We start from the raw sequence: 17,945 nt of genomic DNA on the forward strand, positions 1-17,945 counted from the left end.
GGGTGGCTCAGTTGAAAAAGCGTTTGATTTTTTTATCTTGGCTCAGGTCTCGGTCTCAGGGTCATGGGTTCAAGTCCCCTGTTGGGCTTCATGCTCCGTGTGGAGCTACTTAAAGGAACAAAACAAACAAACAAACAAACAAACCCTATGAGAATAGAGGAGAGAGACTGAGCTCACTCCACCAAAACAAGATAGGGGAAGGTTTTTAAGGCCTGGACAGGTAAGTGGCAGAAAGTGGTTGATGGAAGAGCTGGTCTATGGGATGCATCCAGCACTGACTTATTTCTGAGTTTGCAAGTGTTGTTCTCCGTGAGAAGGCCATTTGTTAACTGTCCCTTATTCAAGTTCAGCTCCTACCCTGCCATAGAGCCTGGGACATGGGGTGGCAGATGGGGAGTGGGGGAGGGATGGGCGCTGCTATCTTCCTCAGCGAGGACTTTTTTTTTTCTTTTAAGATTTTATTTATTTATTTGACAGACAGGGATCACATGTAGGCAGAGAGGCAGGCAGAGAGAGGAGGAAGCAGGCTCCCCGCTGAGCAGAGAGCCTGATGCAGGGCTTGATCCCAGGACCCTGGATCATGACCTGAGCCAAAGGCAGAGGCTTTAACCCACTGAGCCACGCAGGTGCCCAGCGAGGACTTTTTAAAGGGATGGCTCCCAGGTCCCTGAGAAAGACATTCCAGGGTTGCAAAACTGCCAAGAGGCTGGGAGAAGATTTATCTACATTTCAAAGAGACAGAGAAAGAATGTGCAATGCCAACTTTTTCTTTTCTTTTCAGCATAACAGCATTCATTGTTTTTACACCACACCCAGTGCTCCATGCAATCTGTGCCCTCTCTAATACCCACCATATTGTTCCCCCAACCTCCCAACCCCCGCCGCCCCTTCAAAGGGAGGTTGGGGGTCTGTAGTCAGGAAGAAAGCTGTGTAAAATTTAGTCATGCTCAGAGGTCATCCTGATCCCTGCTGTTATGTCAACTCTGTCCCATCCACCCCAGGGTCTCTGACTTGAGGTCTCTGCACAGACCTGGTGCCCACCCTGTGCAGCACAGGGAGGGGTATGATCCCAGCAGGTCCCAGCAAGCAGCTCCACCAAGGGGCCTAAGTGAGGCAGGTCAGGAGATACTGATGGGGTCACTGCCCCAGCTCCAGCTGCCTGCAGGGCCATCGTCTGCATGTCCCCACTGTCCCATGTCTGCTGTCCACAAGGATCTATGTCCTCAGGGGATACCTGGTCTCTCTGCATGTATGCCTAGGTCTCTATCTCCTCCGGTGTTTTCTTATTCATTCATTTACTAATCTAATAAACATTCATTAAGGGTATGTTCTGTTCATCAGGGTGTCCCCCCTCATGTCTGGGTTTGTCTGGGCATCTACATTTACATCTGTCCACACTGAGTGTGACTGTCTTTCTGCATCTGTCTAACTGCCTCTCCATCTGTCTGTCTGTCTCTCTCTGGTTCTCTGTACATTAATTGGTTCATTCGTTCATACATTGCAAACATCCCTGAGTCCTCTGAGGAGTTCTCAGCCCAATGGAGGAGACAGACAGTCCAACCCGGGGTGACCATGGCTGGGAGACAGGGAGGTGCCTGAGGCTAAGAGTGGGTGGATGAGAGGGGGAGATCGGGATCAGAAGAGGCTTCTAGGAGGAGGTGATGTTTGTGTCTCTGGGTCTGGAGACATGGCCCTAGCACTGGAGGGTGTGTGTGTGTGTGTGTGTGTTTATGCAGAATGTGTGTCCCAGTAGACATAGAGAAGAGAAATCAAGAAAGCCTGCAAATAACAAATCCCCCCAAATTAAGGGTTATAGCACTCTAGCTCCGTCATCCCTCAGCCCCAGAAATCCAGACCCCAATCCCACTCCCAGCACCGAGGACTTCATCATGGCCCCATCATGATTACCTAGGAGGAGACCAGGAAGGGCGGGGGTGGAGGAATCCCGAGCAGGCTGGAGAGCCGGGATGCCTGTGGCTCAGCAAGGAGAACCAGCCAGACTGAAATCAGAGCAGGAGGAGCTGTCTTCAGTGTCTCAGCTCAGTTCCACAAGCGGGCAATGGGAGTCCCCAGAACCATCCTGCTCTGCCTCTTTGGGGCTGTGTTCTGCCTGACAGGTACCCAGACTTTTGGAGACAGTGTTAAGAAGTGGGGAGGGGGTCAGACACGTAGGTCTGAGGGAGGAAGGACTGGGGACTGCACTCCTCGGTCTGAGAGAGGAGAGGCTGGGGGCCTGGACCCCTGGGTCTGAGAGAGGAGAGACTGGGGGTCTTAACTCCTGGATCTGAGGGAGGAAGGGGCTGGGGGCCTGGATCCTTGGGTCTGAAGGAGGAGGGCCTGGGGGCCTGGACTCCTGGGTCTGAGAAAGGAGGGGCTGGAGGCCTGGACCTCGGATCTTGGTGGAGGACCCGCTTGGAGACTATGTCCTTCTCATGTGTCTTCTCTTCTGTTCTCCATCAGTCATCTCTTGCCCCTACGGCAGCCTTGCATCCCCCACATGCCTCTGTTTGAAGGTACTTCTGGGGCACCCTGGGGGCTCTTTCCAGAACTGGCAGGGAACTTTGGCCCTCACCCTCAGGCAACGCCTTCCTTCAGTTTGGGAAAAGACAGAGACATACTCATGTCAGGACTGAAGTGTCTCCAGAGAGGAAACTAAGCCTGTGGCCGACCCACTGTGTGTGTGGCCATCCATGGAACAGAGTCTGATTTCTGTGTGTGTCCGTGTGTTTCTCTGCACCAGATTTCATGTGTGAACAGGTGTTGGAACAAATGCTTCTGGGCCTGTTTTTTTTTTTTTTCTGGGCCTGTTTTTGTTTGAGTTTTACTTTCTTTTTAAAAGAGACGTGCATATAATTCTGCATTATATGCAGAATTCTGCATGTCTGTGTCTCTGTGTTTGTCGAACCCTGTGACGGGCAGGCCGGCATTTGTGTCTGTGTGCATGCGTCTGGCTACTGCAGCGTGTCTGTCTTTCTGCGTCTTGGATCTGTCTGTGGTTTAAAATTGTATGTTTTTGTGGGTCTCGTTTTAGTATCTCTAACTTCGCAGGATTGTGGTCTCTGATTTTGTTTGTGTGTCTATGATTCTTTTTTCTTTTAAGATTTTATTTATTCACTTGAGAGAGATAGTGAGAGAGAGCGTGAGAGAGGAGAAGGTCAGAGGGAGAAGCAGCCTCCCCAAGGAGCAGAGAGCCCGAGGCGGGACTCGATTCCAGGACTCTGGGATCATGACCTGAGCTGAAGGCGGTGGCTTAACCAACGGAGCCACCCAGGCGCCCTGTGTCTATGATTCTTGAGGCCATATTTGTCTCTCTCTGGGTATGACTTCTTGTGTCCCTGGATCTCTGCCTGCTGTTTTCGTTTCTGTATCCACATCCTTCTCTTCCGTTTGGTGTGATCTTGCATGTGTCTTGTGTGGGGGAGTTTCCATGGGCGGGTCTGGGTGGTACTTATTTTATGTGTGAATACAGAACTCCACATGCATGCTTGGGATAGTCTGTGCATGGATTTGAGACTGGCATGAACCTGTGTCTATCCTGTTATTCGGGGCTTATGTCAGTGTTTTAAGTGTTTCGTGTGAGTATTGCTGGGGCTGGCTCCGTATGTACGGTGTGAGACTGCACATCCCATTGCCTGTGCTGGAGTCTGATTTCTACCCACGGCCTTTTAGTGCTGCTGGACATCCTGAGTTTAGTTGGGAGAGGGACGGGCAGAGCAGGAGTGAATCACTTCCTCCTTTATTTAATCTTAGTGTGCTTCCTGGAAGAGGGTGGAGATCCTGAACAGCTGGGGGAGGGAAACAGGACTGGCAGGTGCACAGAGGCCATTACTCTGCCAGGAGGTAGACACTGCCATGACCAACCACAGCAGTGGTTGTGAGGTACAGTCATATGGGCTGTGCACTGCATCAGGGCGCCCATCTAGCCTGACTGACGTGAAGGCCTGAATCTTAGCGTGCCTAGTTCTCCAGGCAGCAAGGCCTGGCTCCTCTCAGAGCACAACTGGTGAGACGGCCATTTGCTATGGGGAGCTCTGGGGGAGTTCCTGGAACAGGCTCCTCTCCCACCTCCCCCACCACACCCAACAGAGCTCCATTCACCCCACCCACCCTGCTTCTCTCTGCAGCATCCCAGGCCCGACAATGCTACAACTTTCAACACATCTACTTTGGGCCCTTTGACCTCAACGGCATGAAATTCCACAATGTCTCCTGTCCCCATGGATGCTCTGAGGCTGTCTTGTCCCTGGACACTGGTGAGGGACAAGAAGTGGCACAAAAAGAGCAAGGGGTGGAGGCAGAGACAGGGATGAGAGATTAAGGAGGGAGAGGAAGGAGGGGAAGAGCCAAGGGTTTGGGGAGATTTGAGAGAAGAGAGGGCAGAGCTAAGGACAGAGAGCGGAGGTAGAGGGAGGGAGGAGGAAGGAGGGGAGAGAGAAAGACCCGGAAGGATGAGGGGTGTGAGATGGGACAGAAGGAGACAGTGGGAGCCTTGAGGAAGAGACTGGAGGGGAGAACGTGGGGGTGGGGGGCTGGGAAGGGATTGGTGAGGGAAAAGGCCTAGGAAGAGTAGGGGAAATGGAGTTTACAGGAAGAGAGAGGAAAGGGAAGGGCAGCAGGGAGAGGCGAGGTGAGCGCCAGAGAAGAGCTGAGGAGGAGGGAGAGATTGAAACCTAGAGGGGCCGAGCCTGGAAGTTAGGAGATGGGGAAGAAGGCTGGGACGGGGCAGCACACCAGGCCCCGGTCCTCTCCTGCCCCCAGGGTACCGTGCCTCGGTGACCATGGTGCAGAAGGGCTGCTGGACAGGCCCGCCTACGGGCCGAATGCTGTCCGACGACCACGCGCTGCCGCCGGACTACTCCGTGGTGCGAGGCTGCGTCACTGACTTGTGCAACACCAACCTCATGACCCACGACTCCATCCCCAATCTGAGCCCGGGTGAGCCAGAGGGCAAGGCCCGGGGTGGGTTGAGAGGGCGCCCCCTCCACGCCGGCCAGGGCAGGGCAGGGGCGTGGCCTCCACCGGGCACCTCCTCCCTCGCGCTGGGCTTCCAGCCTTCACCTAAATCAGGCTAGGCCCGCACGCGACGCAGTGCGCGGCCCACAGGACCGACCTACCTCGCAACCATTACCTGAGTGTGCGTCTACGCTCTTTTGCCAGCGCCCAACCCGCCAACTCTCAGCGGCCTGCAGTGCTATGCCTGCTTGGGGATCCACCCGGAGGACTGCACCCCGGAGAAATCTCGACTGGTCCACTGTCACCAGGACCAAAGTGTCTGCTTCCAGGGCAATGGCAAAATGACCGTTGGTGAGGGGCTGGGAGCAGGGCAGGGCCTGGGCAAAGGGTGTGAAGGGCAGGCCTGAGGGTAGAGGCACGGGACAGGCCTGACAGGGAGACATTGCTGTGGTCTGAAGGAGGAAGCGTGGCTGGAGGGAGGAGACATGGCTCTCCTTTGAGGGAGAAGCATGGCCCTGGTCAGAGGAAGGAGGCATGGCTCAAGTCTGAGACAGGAGGCAGAGCCCTGGTCTGGAAGAATAAAGGGATGGCCTCCTCTGAAGCAGGAAGCTCTGCCCTGTTCTGAGGGAGGAGGCAGGGTCTAGTCTGAGGAGAGGCAAGTCTGAGGACCCAGTCGTGGCCCCGGCCTCTGAGGTGGAGGTTCAGGTACTGCTGCCTCCCTCAGTTCTGACCTCCTCCTCACTGCCCCCCATCTAGGCAATTTCTCAGTCCCTGTGTACATCAGAACCTGCCACCGGCCCTCCTGCACCATCAAGGGCACCTCCAGCCCCTGGACCAACATCGACCTGCAGGGCTCTTGCTGTGAGGGGCACCTCTGCAACAGGGACTCTGTGACCCAGTCCTTCACCACTGCCGCAGCCACTGCCCCTTTCCAGGCAGCCCTCGTCATGGCGCCACTCCTCGTGGTCTCCCTGCTGCTGGGCACTCTGGGAGGACCCCTCACTCCCCTCCCTTAGACAGCTCCTCCAGCCTCTTCCTGAACAGTTTGCTGGGGGTAGGCACGCACCTGCTTCTAGAAACTTCAGCCTCTGTAATGTGGCTCACTGGGAAATGGTGTCACACAAGAGTTGCACTCCTGTCTCTCTCGGCCACCACCACGCCCCCTCTTCCCTACCCCTGCCCTGCCCAAACCTGATCAGCAGGCCTGGGAGAAATTGGGAAAGGTCCCCATCATCCCAGAGTGGGGAGGAACAGCCACATCCTGGCCCACACGAAGGGCCACCCTGACAATGGCTCTTACTGAACACTAGTGACACCCTGGCACCCAACAACCCAGTTTCCTCCCCCTGGAGCCAGCGTGGAGCTACAGTGATGTCTTTATTCGTATCATCATGAGAGTTTCGAGAGGCAGCATATCCTCGGAGCTAGAAGCTCAGACTCTGGAGCCAGTCTGCATGGGTTCAAATCCCAGCTCTACCGTCTAGCCTGGGGTGAGTTACTCAACTTCTCTGCACCTGTTTCCTCACCTATAAGGCAGAGGCGATAATAAAACCTACACTAATGACAAGGCCTACTTTGCAGGGGTTGTGTTCAGAATTTAATGACATGACTGTGGACTACCTGGGACACAAGAGCCACCCAGCATGGGCTGGGCTATTATCACAAAGTCCATGAGCAAATGAGAGGTGAAGGCAGGTGCTCGCGCCCGTTTATCTAGTGAATGGGCAGCCGGGAGTGTGACTCCCAGCCCCATTAGCCGCTAAACAATGCTACTGCCTAAACACACAGCTGTTGATGAATTTGACAGAAAGGCACTTGAGCCGAAGTTGAACCAGGATAAATTCTCCAATCTGTGGAGATTGGAGGAGACGTCCTGGAAGAAGTGATTCCAGCTCTTAAAGGATAAAGAGGTCTTGGCAAAGAAAAGGGGGAGAAAGGGCATTCCAGGAGGAGGAGACAGCCTGGACACAGATCCAGAGGGAGGAAGGAACACAGGGCAGGCAGATGTGTATACATAAACATGGGATCCCACAGTGTGTCCTCTTGTCCCCGTGCTTTATAAGGTCCTTCCACATCCTGTCCCCCACTTGACCCTCCCAATGACCCAGAGAGGCACCCAAGAAAGGGACTTTCATCCCTGTTTGGCAGCCAAATTGCCCAGGACCCAGTCAGAGGCAGTGATTTTCAGAGTAAGTGGCAAAAGCAATCCCCACATCTTCTAACTTCCTTAATGAAAAGGAAGTCATCTCAGAGATGCTCCTACCTTCCTGTGAGGTCAAGGGGAGACGTGCTCTAGATGACTACACATCCTAACATAGAAGGAGAAGCTGAATGTCAATATCCATTCATTCATCGCATTTACTGAGCACCTACCGCTTGCCAGGCACTGTCCTAGTTTCTAGGCATACAACAGTGAAGGAAACAGGCAAAAGTCCCCACCTTCAAGAAACTGACTATTTTTTTGAGATGTTATTTATTTATTTATTTGACTGAGGCAGGGAGAGAGAGATAGAGCATAAGCTGGGGGAGCTGCAGAGGGAGAGGGAGAAGCAGGCTGAGCAGGGATCCTGACATGGGACTTGATCCCAGGACCCCAGGATCATGACCTGAACCAAAGGCAGATACTTAACCTACTGATCCACCTGGGTGCCCCAAGAAACTGACCTTTCTAGTGTGGAAGGCAGACTTTGGGTTTTATTACAAATGAGATTTGAAGTCAGTCTGATGTGTCTGCTTGGCTAGGCTCCATCTCTTAGTCACTCAAATGCTAATCTCAGTGTAAGTATGAAGGTATTTTGTAGATGTGGATATTATAGTCCCTGCTCAGGTGACTATGAACAAGGGAGATTATCCAAGATCACCTGGGTGGACCTGGGTCAGCCAGCCAAAAAATGCCTTAAAAGCAGAGCTAAGATTTGCCTGAAAGAGAAAATCCACGCGTGGACAGCATCTTCCGCCGGTGCCCGAGAGCTCCAGCCCACCTCTCCTGCCAGCCTGCCCTGTGGATTCTGGACTGGCCTGGCCAGCCCACACAATCACATAAGCCTTGCCATAAATCCCTTATCTTTTTATCTCCGGCTAGTTCTGCTTTTCTGGTTGATCCCATTCTGATACAGAATCTATTGGAGAATTTATAGCAGGGAGATGCCACATTTCACATAAATACAGGTCATCTAATAGTATATGTAGACTATATTATTATGTCTTACGTAGTGTGCACATAGTGTGTTATTATACAGATATAATTATATGTATATAATTATGTATAATATATAACTTTTTCACTGAAATGTAAACCATAGTAAAATGCGCAATGTGCCATTTTTCCCATGTAAACACCAGTGTAACTTCCACTAGATCAAGATACAGAACATTTCCTGTTCCTGTCCACAAAGCCTTCCCTATAGCCCTTCACAGGCACTTCTACCAGGAGGGAGCCATTATTCTGACTTCTATCATACATCAATACTGCCTAATATTGGACGTCATATAAATGGAGTATCATACGGTGTGTCGTCTTGTGTATGTTTTAAAAAGATCCCTGTGTCTGGGGCAGCTGGGTGGCTCAGTCAGTTAGGGAGACTGTCTTTAGCCCAGGTCATGATCCCAGGGTCCTGGGATCGAGCCCCGCGTCAGGCTCTGTGCTCAGTGGAGAGTCTGCATGAAAGTCTCTCCCAGTCCCTCTGCCCCTCTCCCCATTTGTGTGTGTGCTTGCTTGCTCTCTCTCTAAAATCAACCAATCAATAAAAATTTTTAAAAAAAGAAGTCAGGATACTCGGTGACTGAAAGAGGGGACAAGGGGATTTCTGGGATCTGCTCCCGAGTTTCTTTCTTTTTTTTTTTTAATATTTTATTTATTTCTTGGACAGAGAAGGACATAGTGAGAGAGGGAACACAAGCAGGGAGAGTGGGAGAGGGAGAAGCAGGCTTCCTGCTGAGCAAGGAGCCCAACGCGGGGCTTGATCCCAGGACCTCGGGATCATGACTTGAGCCAAAGGCAGACACTTAATGACTGAGCCACCCAGGGGCCCCTGGTCCTATGTTTCTTGATCCAAGAATTCACCCTGCTCTTTGCTGATGATTTGTGTCCTTTCTCTATGTATATCATTTTCTATAAAAGGTTGAAAAAAATTTTAAATGCTTTCTTGGTGCAGAAATGGCAAATGAGGGGTGGTGAAGAATAAAATGTACCCCCTTCTTGAAGTTACTTATTTGGTTACAACTGATGAACAAAGGGATAAAGAAGACGTCAATTAACCATCTCGTGACATGGTAATGTGTTAAATGAAAAGAAGCGCCTGAGTAAATAAGTCCAGGAAATGTGTTGATTGATTGTGACTTACCCAAATGATGTTTAGAATTGTTAGTATCTGCGTTCTGACTGAATGGACTTAAATTTGCACATCCTTCATTCTGCCTATCCCTTCACGTACATCTGTGTTCTTGATCTGTGGTCATCTAACCCCTTTTAACTACTCAGCCAACAACTAATTATTGTTATTTCCTAATTGCAGTGCAGAAATAGCTGGTCTTTTTTTTTTAAAGATTTTATTTTTTTATTTGACAGAGATCACAAGTAGGCAGAGCAGCAGGCGGTGGGGGTGGGTGGGTGGGGGAAGCTGTCTCCCCACTGAGCAGAGAGCCCGATGCGGGGCTCGATCCCAGGACCCTGAGATCATGACCCGAGCGGAAGGCAGAGGCCCAACCCACTGAGCCACCCAGGCGCCCCCAGAAATAGCTGGTATTGATGAGAAGGAAAAGGCAGTGGAGACATAGCATGGACGCTATTGACAAAATTTTCTTTTATGAACGTCAAGACCACCCCACTGTGAATCTTTATATGAAATAATAAAGGGAAAGAAGATACAAGATTCAAAGAAGTTAGTAGATAGATGATAGATAGATAGATGGAAAGATAAGAAAGGAAGAGAGGGAGGGATGGAGGGGAAAAACAAATGAAGAAGAAAACATGCGTATCCATAGTTCACATTTTTGTAACTGGTCACAAGGCTATAGTTGATATGTATGATTTCCTTTTTTTGTTACTCGTTCCAAGTTTCCTTTGCCCTCAGCTGGAGAGTGTCCTTAAACTAGGCAGGTGACCCAAACACTCATTCCTGAAAGTTCTAAATCCTTAGTGATCCTGTTTTTCTTTTCTTTCCTCCCCCCCCCCAACTATTGGACATGGAATCTCTAAGAAGTGTCCCTGAGAATGCTTTGGGTTCCAGACATGCCTACTGGTTCCGTGGCATGAGGAGGAGTCCAAAATGCGCAGGTGGCAGTCTCTCCTTCAATTTAGAGGAACCACTGCTGTGTCCTCTAGTGGAAACATGCTTTCCTTGGGAACAAAGACCTCCAAACAAGCAGAGCTCAAGGTCATGGGAACAGGAAATAAAAATTCTGTAAGTGGGCAGTAGGTGTAACAGTGAGAGGAAACCCTCCCCCGCCACCCTTTGATACCCAGACCTATGTGTTCTGGCTGTGGGGAGACAGCCCTGTAAAATGCTTATCACCTCAAAGCTTATCCTGTATCCTATAAGACGGAGCCCCATCCTTTCAGGGTGTTGACTCCCAGTGGGCAACAATAACTCAGTCACCCCACTGTTTTCTCAGGCCAGCTTCTTTTAGGTGATGGGATATGAGGTGAGACCAGTGATATCCATGGGCATGAGCCCATTGCCACACTTCATTCACTGTACAAAGAGGTCCCTGGTCAAAAGCAACACTGTGTGCAACACTCAGGGGAGGGAAAGACATTCTGCAGTCCTCGGGAGGGAGTTTATATAAGGTGGGAGAAGAAAGGAGAGCCCTTAATCCTCCAAGTGTCCACTTACACACAGATGACCACTTCAGACACGGGTTTGGAACTGAAGCTGAAAGGTGGTAAGGGAACAGCATCAATTCACGAAACCTAGACTGAAACACATCATTCATCATGGCCCTCTCTACAGGGGCCATAGATATGACTCCCAGGCCTGGAGGAGCTCCGAATCTGAGGCGAGGGAGGTAGGTCCACCCCCAGACAGCCACAAGCCTGTGGCGGAGGGATCCGCATGTACAAAAGGAGACAGAGTTGGAGAGGGATGTAATGAAGCTGGTGCCAGAGAGAGAAGAACCTGATGGCAGGTCTTGAAGCAAGCCATAGGGACAGAGAAGGGAAGAGCATTCCAGGGAGAGGGACTAGCAAGTTCAAAGACAGAGAACACAGAAGTAGAAGTAATCTCAGAAAAGAATCCACAAACATTTGTGATTCATTCTTCTGTGCTGGGAAATCCTGGTGACTCCTACCCTTGAGGACTTCTTGGTCTGGTGGGGGATGCAGGCTACCAGCCAGATGGCCATAGGTCCCCAGATAGATCAGGGATCTTGGGCTGGAAGGGCTAACAGGTAAAGAAGGAACTTCTGATTGAGGGTTGAGGCAATGAAACATCAGGGTGGCTTCACAGAGGATCGAACCTGTGCTGGGTCCTGAAGGATGAGTAGAAGGTCATCATGTGGACAAAGTGGGGGACAACATCCAGGCAGAGGGACAAGCCCATGCCAAGGCCTCAGGAAATGTGTGTTACATTGTGAGAAGATAGTGGGACAAAGGCAGGAGCAAGTAAGATACAGAGAGACCTGCAGGGAGGAACAGTCAGCAAACATTCATAATCTATTCTGAGCTGGATCATGCCAGGGACCCAGTAATGAGTCAGGTTCAACCCTGCCTCCCTGGTCTGGAAGAAGACAATGAAAAACCCAGAGGCTCATGAGTGGTAAAGCAGGAGGTATGAGGGTCTAAGGGAACTCCAAAGGGGAAGACCAGGGAAGGCTATGGACAGGAATTAATCTCTGAGCAGATATCTCAGTAACTAACAGTAATTGACAAAGCAGCAGGGGGGAAAGCATTCAAGGTAGACGGGACAGCACTCACAAAGGCTTGGTTTATGTATACAGTGTGAGGAACGAGGATGAGGTGAAAAGGGTGGCAGGGTCCCTGAAGGACCTGGAATGTCAGGTGAAGATAAAGTCCCTTGAACTTTTCCCTACAACTAGTGGGGATCAGTGGAAGGGCTTAGAGCAGGGGAAAGACAGGATGGAAGCCCAGTGCTGGGAAGCTATTCCTGTGACCATGCAGGGGACAGACCAGGCAGAGTGAGACTGGAGACAGGGAGAAGAGAGAAGAGGTGGTCTCTCACTCATGGTCAAAGGGCCAGGGGCCACATAGGGTTGAAGGGTTGGGGAGAGAAGGAGAACAAAGAAAGCACCGTGTGTGAGGGCTGTAGGGTACGAGGAGTCAAGTTCCTTGTAAGGGGGGATAGTGGTTTCCTCTGGAAATTGGGAAGGGAACGTTGTCATAAAGGGGCATCCAGGAAGATTCTGAGGAGTAGCAGTATTCTCTCTGGGTGTCCAGGTTGATTTCTTGGGCATTCACAATACAATTACTTGTCCAAAATATACCTCTGAATGTTATGTACTTCTGCACATATAGTACATTTCATACCAAAAAAAAACGCTAACAGCAAAGTCAAGGCCAGAGTCCAGGTCTTTGGACTTCCATATTGTGGCTTTTTAATCTTTGGTGATAGAGGTCAGAATAGTGACCATTCCTGGTGTGTCAGTTGGGAGTACAAGAGAACTTGCTGTGACAATAGGGATGCCCCATGGCTTGATCTGGTGCTGGTCACACGTGTCATATGCAGGTAGAACAGCGTCAATCTGTACACTTAAGATTTGTAAACTTTACAATGTGTAAGCCATACCTCAATGAAAAGAAACAAAATTCAAACTACGACATATAATTAAATGATATCATGTCTGGGATTTGCATTAAAATAATAGAGGAAGTGAGGAAGTGGGTGGAAGTGAAATGTTATCAGCCATGAGCTGGTCGTTGTTAAGTGGGTACATGGCAGTTTATTATACTCGTCTTTTCTGTATCTTTGACGTTTTCCAAAATAAAAAGGATATACATGAATGTATGTATACATGAATAGATGAGCACGTAAATAGTTAGGACAGATACCTACTGAACACACAGTGACCCAGGTATTCCCTCCCTTTGGAACTCAGATGTCTGCCTTCTCTCCGTGATGCCTGGATGGATCACACACACATCACTCCTTGCCCAAGATTTGTTTGACCGCTCCAGCTTAATAGCAGTGGGAGCCCTAATCAGCACCAAGGACAGATCTGTTGCATTGGGTCTCAGAACCACAGACAGCAACTTCAACTATCTGGGTGGAGGGACAAAGGACAGAGGAATGGAGAAATGACATCCTTCCCATCTCCAGGACAGTGTGGAACAGGCTAAGAAGGTAGAGTCAAAGGATGGCCAATTGGTACCATTGAATAAGAGCATTCCTTCACAAATATCCACTGGGCATCTCTTGCTGCCAGCACTGTTCTGAACACTGGGAACAACAAGATCCCTGTCCCAATTAGACAAATAAGAAAATAGGATTATTGGGGTGCCTGGGTGGCTCAGTGGGTTAAAGCCTCTGCCTTCGGCTTAGGTCATGATCCCAGGATCCTGGGATCAAGCCCCGCATCGGGCTCTCTGCTCCTTGGCAGGGAGCCTGCCTCCCCTACCTCTCTCTGCCTGCCTCTCTGCCTATTTGTGATCTCTGTATGTCAAATAAATAAATAAAATCTTTAAAAAAAAGAAGATAGGATTATTTAGAGAATCCTAAGTGCCATGAGGACAAAGCAATTAAACAGAATACAGGATTCTTTATGGAGAAGGAGGGGACCATTTTTAAAGAGGAGGTAATGAAAGAAACTATATTTGAGCAAAGAACTGGTTGAGGTGAGAGAATGACTTATGAGGAAATTGGAGGGCCAAGTACTCAGGCAGAGGGACAAGCAAGCGCCAAGATCCTGAGGCAGGAAGGGGCTTGGCAGGTTTGAGGATCAGCAGGAAGCCCAATGTGGTAGAGCAAAGTAAATGGAGGGGAGAGTCGCAGGAAAGGTTTTGGCAAGATAAGAATAGACATAGAGGAGAAAGAGAGGATAATATGAAAGATAGAGATCAAAAGAGTCAAGAAAGGGGAGCCTCGGTGGCTCAGTCAGTTAGGCGCCTGCCTTCAGCTCAGGTTGTGATCCTGGGGTTGCTAGATGGAGTCCCACATCAGGCTCCCCGATCAACGGAGAGCCTGTTTCTCCCTCTGCCCCTCACCCCGCTTGTTCTCTCTCTCTCAACCCGATAAATAAAATCTTAAAAAAAGAAAAGGAAGAAAGAGTCAAGAAAGATCCAGAAGTTAAAAAGAAAAGGCAAAATGATACTATCTGCAATTTATAAAGTACAATTTCCATTATATTTACACAGTTGATCCTTGAACAATATGGGTTTGGCCTGTGCAGATTCACTAATCACAGATTCCTTTTTTGATAAATACAGTACTATAGATGCATTTTCTCTTCCTTATGACTTTCTTTCCTCTACTGACTTTATTGTAAGAATACAGTATATAATACATATAACCTACAAAACATGCATTAATCAATGGTTTATGTTATCAATAAGGCTTCCAGTCAACTATTAGTTGACTGGAACTACTAGTTCCAGGCTACTAGTAGTTAAGTTTGGAGGGAGTCAAAAGTGGTATGTGGATTTTTCAACTGTGTGGGGGGATCTGTACCTCTAACATCCCATTCCTCAAGGATCAACTATATAATATTCATATGTATACATATTTTTTATTATGAAAACTTCAAACACAAAAGTGAACAAAAAGCTATATTTATTATCATTGTGTAACAAATCACTACAAAATCTAGTGTCATTTTTTTAAGATTTTATTTATTTATTTGACAGAGATCACAAACAGGCAGAGAGGCAGGCAGAGAGAGAGGAAGGGAAGCAGGCTCCCTGCCAAGCAGAGAGCCCGATGCAGGGCTCGATCCCAGGACCCTGGGATCATGACCTGAGCCGAAGGCAGAGGCCCTAACCCACTGAGCCACCCAGGCGCCCCTAGTGTCCTTTTAAAAAAAGATTTAATTTATTCATTTGCGAGAAAGGGAGAGCATGAGGCAGGAAGGGGCAGAGGGAGAAGCTGACTCCCTGCTGAGTAGGGAGCCTGATGCAGGACCCAAGACCCTGAGATCACGACCTGAGCCAAAGGCAGACCCCTAACTGACTGAGTCACCCAGATGTCCCAAATCTAGTGTCTTAAAACAAAAAGTATATTATTTCCCAAGATTATGAGGGTTGACCGGACATTTCTTCTCACCTCTCCAGGGGTTACTCATGCCATGGCCTTCAGCTGGGGCTTGACTCTCCTTTGCAAGGCCTCTCCATGGGCTTGCTCACAGCGTGGTCATCTTAGAGTTCTGAGAGAACAAAAGTGGAAGCTTCTAGTTCTCTGAACAACTGGACTTCAAGCTGGCCCAGAATCATTTCTGCAACAAAGATGTCACAAACCAGACAGACCAAAGCCACATATCAGCACAGACAGGAGACACTGGTAGCCAGTTTTAGAGACAATGTACCTCAAGTGCTTATCATATACCAGCTCCAGGGGGGCCTGGGTGGCTTAGTCAGTTAAGCGTCCAAGTCTTGATTTCAGCTCAGGTCATGATCTCATTGGGGTCCTGAGATGAAGCTCCCTCCACCCTAGGCATGGCATTTGCTTAAGATTCTCTCTCTCCCTCTGCCCCTCCTCCCTCTAAAAACAACAACAAAACATATACCAGGTCCTGTCTCGAGAACTGTGGATATTCATCTAATTCTCAAGCATCCCTGTGACATGGGTATCATCCCCATTTTGCAGGACACACAGCTAAGATCGCAGAGCTAGACGTGAACACAGGTCCATTCCTAACCCAGGGTGTATGTGTACTATATTCCACACAAACATAGTCAGTGGCCATGGCAAGATTTGAACCAAGGTCTGTGGAGTCCCAAATTGTGAGATGTAATTATTTAGTTACATACTATTTATAATTTAATTTTATATATGTCTTAAAATAATATATATAATTTTTAATGATGTAATACATGTTAGCTAATTGAACTTAATATACCTCATTTTTAATTGGTGGTCAATAGAGATATGTAAAGGGTAAAGTAAACAGAAACAGAAACAAAAAGGAGAAAAGAAAAACGCATGCACTTGAAGACAAAGACCAGGATATAGGCCAGTGAGATACAGAGAGAGAAGCAAAGACTCAGACAGAGTGAAAGAGATTGACGGAACCACAAAACTTTATTTAGCATGGAAGTTCCATGAGGGCAGGGATTTTGTCTGTTTTGTTTTTATTATACCCTCAATACTTACAGCAGGACATGGCACTCAGTCGGCGCTCAATATATGCAGACAGGAAACTAGCCTGGACAAGCAGGTGACTGCAGTTCCCAAAGCCACCGTTAGGTGGCAGTATCCCATGCCCTGAAACCTCCAAATGCCTAAATCAGAAAGACCAGCCGTGGTGGATTTGCCTCCACAAGTCCCTGACTTTCATGAAGGATGTCTTCCTCCTGGCGCAGCCCCGCCTTTCCCTGCACAAGCCCGGGGCGACGAGTGACCTTTCCGCCTGAGACACCCTCTTCTCTCCCCTCCACCACCCTGCCCAGTTAAACAACCCTTTGTCCTTAGCCCCTTCCGGCTGGGCCCCAAGGCACCTGGGTCCTTTCCAGGCCCGGAGATGGGGCTGGGATGAAGGTGGGGCAGCTGGGACAAGGCCAAGGAAAAGTCCCAGGGACTTTGGAATCAGTACTTCTAGCCTTCCTGGACCAGGACTATGTGATCCAGCCCCTCCCCCCTCAAGCCCCCCCATCCCCTCCTCCCTCTGACCCAGAGTCCTGCCCCCTACTCCCTCCTCTCTCAGACCCAGGAGTACAGGCCCCAACCCCCTATCCCTCAGACCCAGGAGTCCAGGCCCAGCCCCTCTTCCCTCAGACCCAAGAGTCCAGGCCTCCAGCCCCTCCTCCCTCAGACCCAGGAGTCCATACCCCCGCCCCCTCCTACCTCAGACCCCTAGATCCAGTTCTCCAGCCCCTCCTCCCTTGGACCCAGGAGTCAAGGCCCACAGCCTTCCTCCCTCAGACCCAGGAGTCCAGGCCTCTAGCCCCTCCTCCCTCAGACCCAGGAGTCCACACCCCCAGTTCCCTCCTCCCCTCAAAGTCTCATGCAGCAGCCCACCCCCTCCTCTGAGAGGGGCAACCTAGGCAGAGAGGTCCTCTAGTGTTTCTCCTCCCTCTCTTTTACAGAGACCCCTCTCCCTCTCCACTCCCCCCTTCAGGGTTGGGACCAAGGGCTGAGTCACAGGAAGCTCTGGGGCCCTGAGTCACCCCCACCCCCTGGCTCAGCCCCTCCCTGGGCTGGAGGGAGCTGGTTCTGGAGCGGTGTGTCCTACCGACTGACCCCCACATCCCAGAACTTCCGTTTGGAGGCAAGTGCCTTTCCCACTGTGACCCCATTGCTGCCCACCCTGGCCTCTCCCATGGCCAGCCTTCGCTCCGTTTTTCTCTCTTAGTTGTGATCTCTTTGGAGACGAAACTTCTGTCTGTTCTGACTTCCCTGTCCTGATCCCGGCGCCTGCTTTCCCTTCACCTCTTTTCTCCACCTCTTTGATTTTTTCAAATTCTCTCCTCCTCTTCCTTCTCCCCGCCTGGCTGCACCCCTCGGGGTCTCTCTGATTGTCCCCCCCCCCCATCAGTTTTCACTAGGGTCCGCACTGAGGCATGGCGGCACAGGGGCTGTTACTGGAAGTCTCCCTTTCGAGGCCTCTGACTCCGGCGGCGGCAGCCTGGGTCTCTGGCCTCCTGCCCCTGAGTGGGGCTGGTGGAACCAGAAAGGGCACGGCTGCCCCCAGCTGTGCTGGTGGATGGAAGAGAGCAGCTGAGGCGGAGACAAGCATGGAGAGGTCCAGAGAGAGAGGCAGAATCAGAAAGAGAGAGAGGTCCAAAGGGAGGTCTGGAGGCAGGGATACAGAGACAGAGAAACTGAGTCACAGGCAGAAATAGAGAGACCTAGAGTCAGCAAAAGGCAGGGACACAGAGAGCACAGTCA

At 50.1% G+C, this 17,945-nt stretch overlaps 1 protein-coding gene across 1 annotated transcript; it reads left to right on the forward strand.

Moving 5' to 3' along the window:
- Nucleotides 1-2,000: 2,000 nt before the first annotated feature.
- On the forward strand, nt 2,001-7,481 carry LYPD5 (LY6/PLAUR domain containing 5). The gene is made up of 5 exons (XM_044260554.1): nt 2,001-2,117; nt 4,125-4,253; nt 4,759-4,935; nt 5,158-5,304; nt 5,710-7,481. The coding sequence occupies exons 1-5, from the start codon at nt 2,060-2,062 to the stop codon at nt 5,967-5,969; spliced, it is 771 nt and encodes a 256-aa protein (XP_044116489.1). The 5' UTR covers nt 2,001-2,059; the 3' UTR covers nt 5,970-7,481.
- Nucleotides 7,482-17,945: the final 10,464 nt, after the last annotated feature.

The sequence above is a fragment of the Neovison vison genome, chromosome 7, assembly GCF_020171115.1.
Source record: "Neovison vison isolate M4711 chromosome 7, ASM_NN_V1, whole genome shotgun sequence".
Lineage (NCBI taxonomy): Eukaryota > Metazoa > Chordata > Mammalia > Carnivora > Mustelidae > Neogale > Neogale vison.

Excerpts from the sequence above, each read along its gene's own strand:
- LYPD5 (XM_044260554.1), top strand. The coding sequence starts at position 2,060 with ATGGGAGTCCCCAGAACCATCCTGCTCTGCCTCTTTGGGGCTGTGTTC. Across the intron at positions 4,254-4,758 it reads TGTCTTGTCCCTGGACACTG|GGTACCGTGCCTCGGTGACC; the intron begins GTGAGGGACAAG and ends TCCTGCCCCCAG. Across the intron at positions 4,936-5,157 it reads CATCCCCAATCTGAGCCCGG|CGCCCAACCCGCCAACTCTC; the intron begins GTGAGCCAGAGG and ends CTCTTTTGCCAG.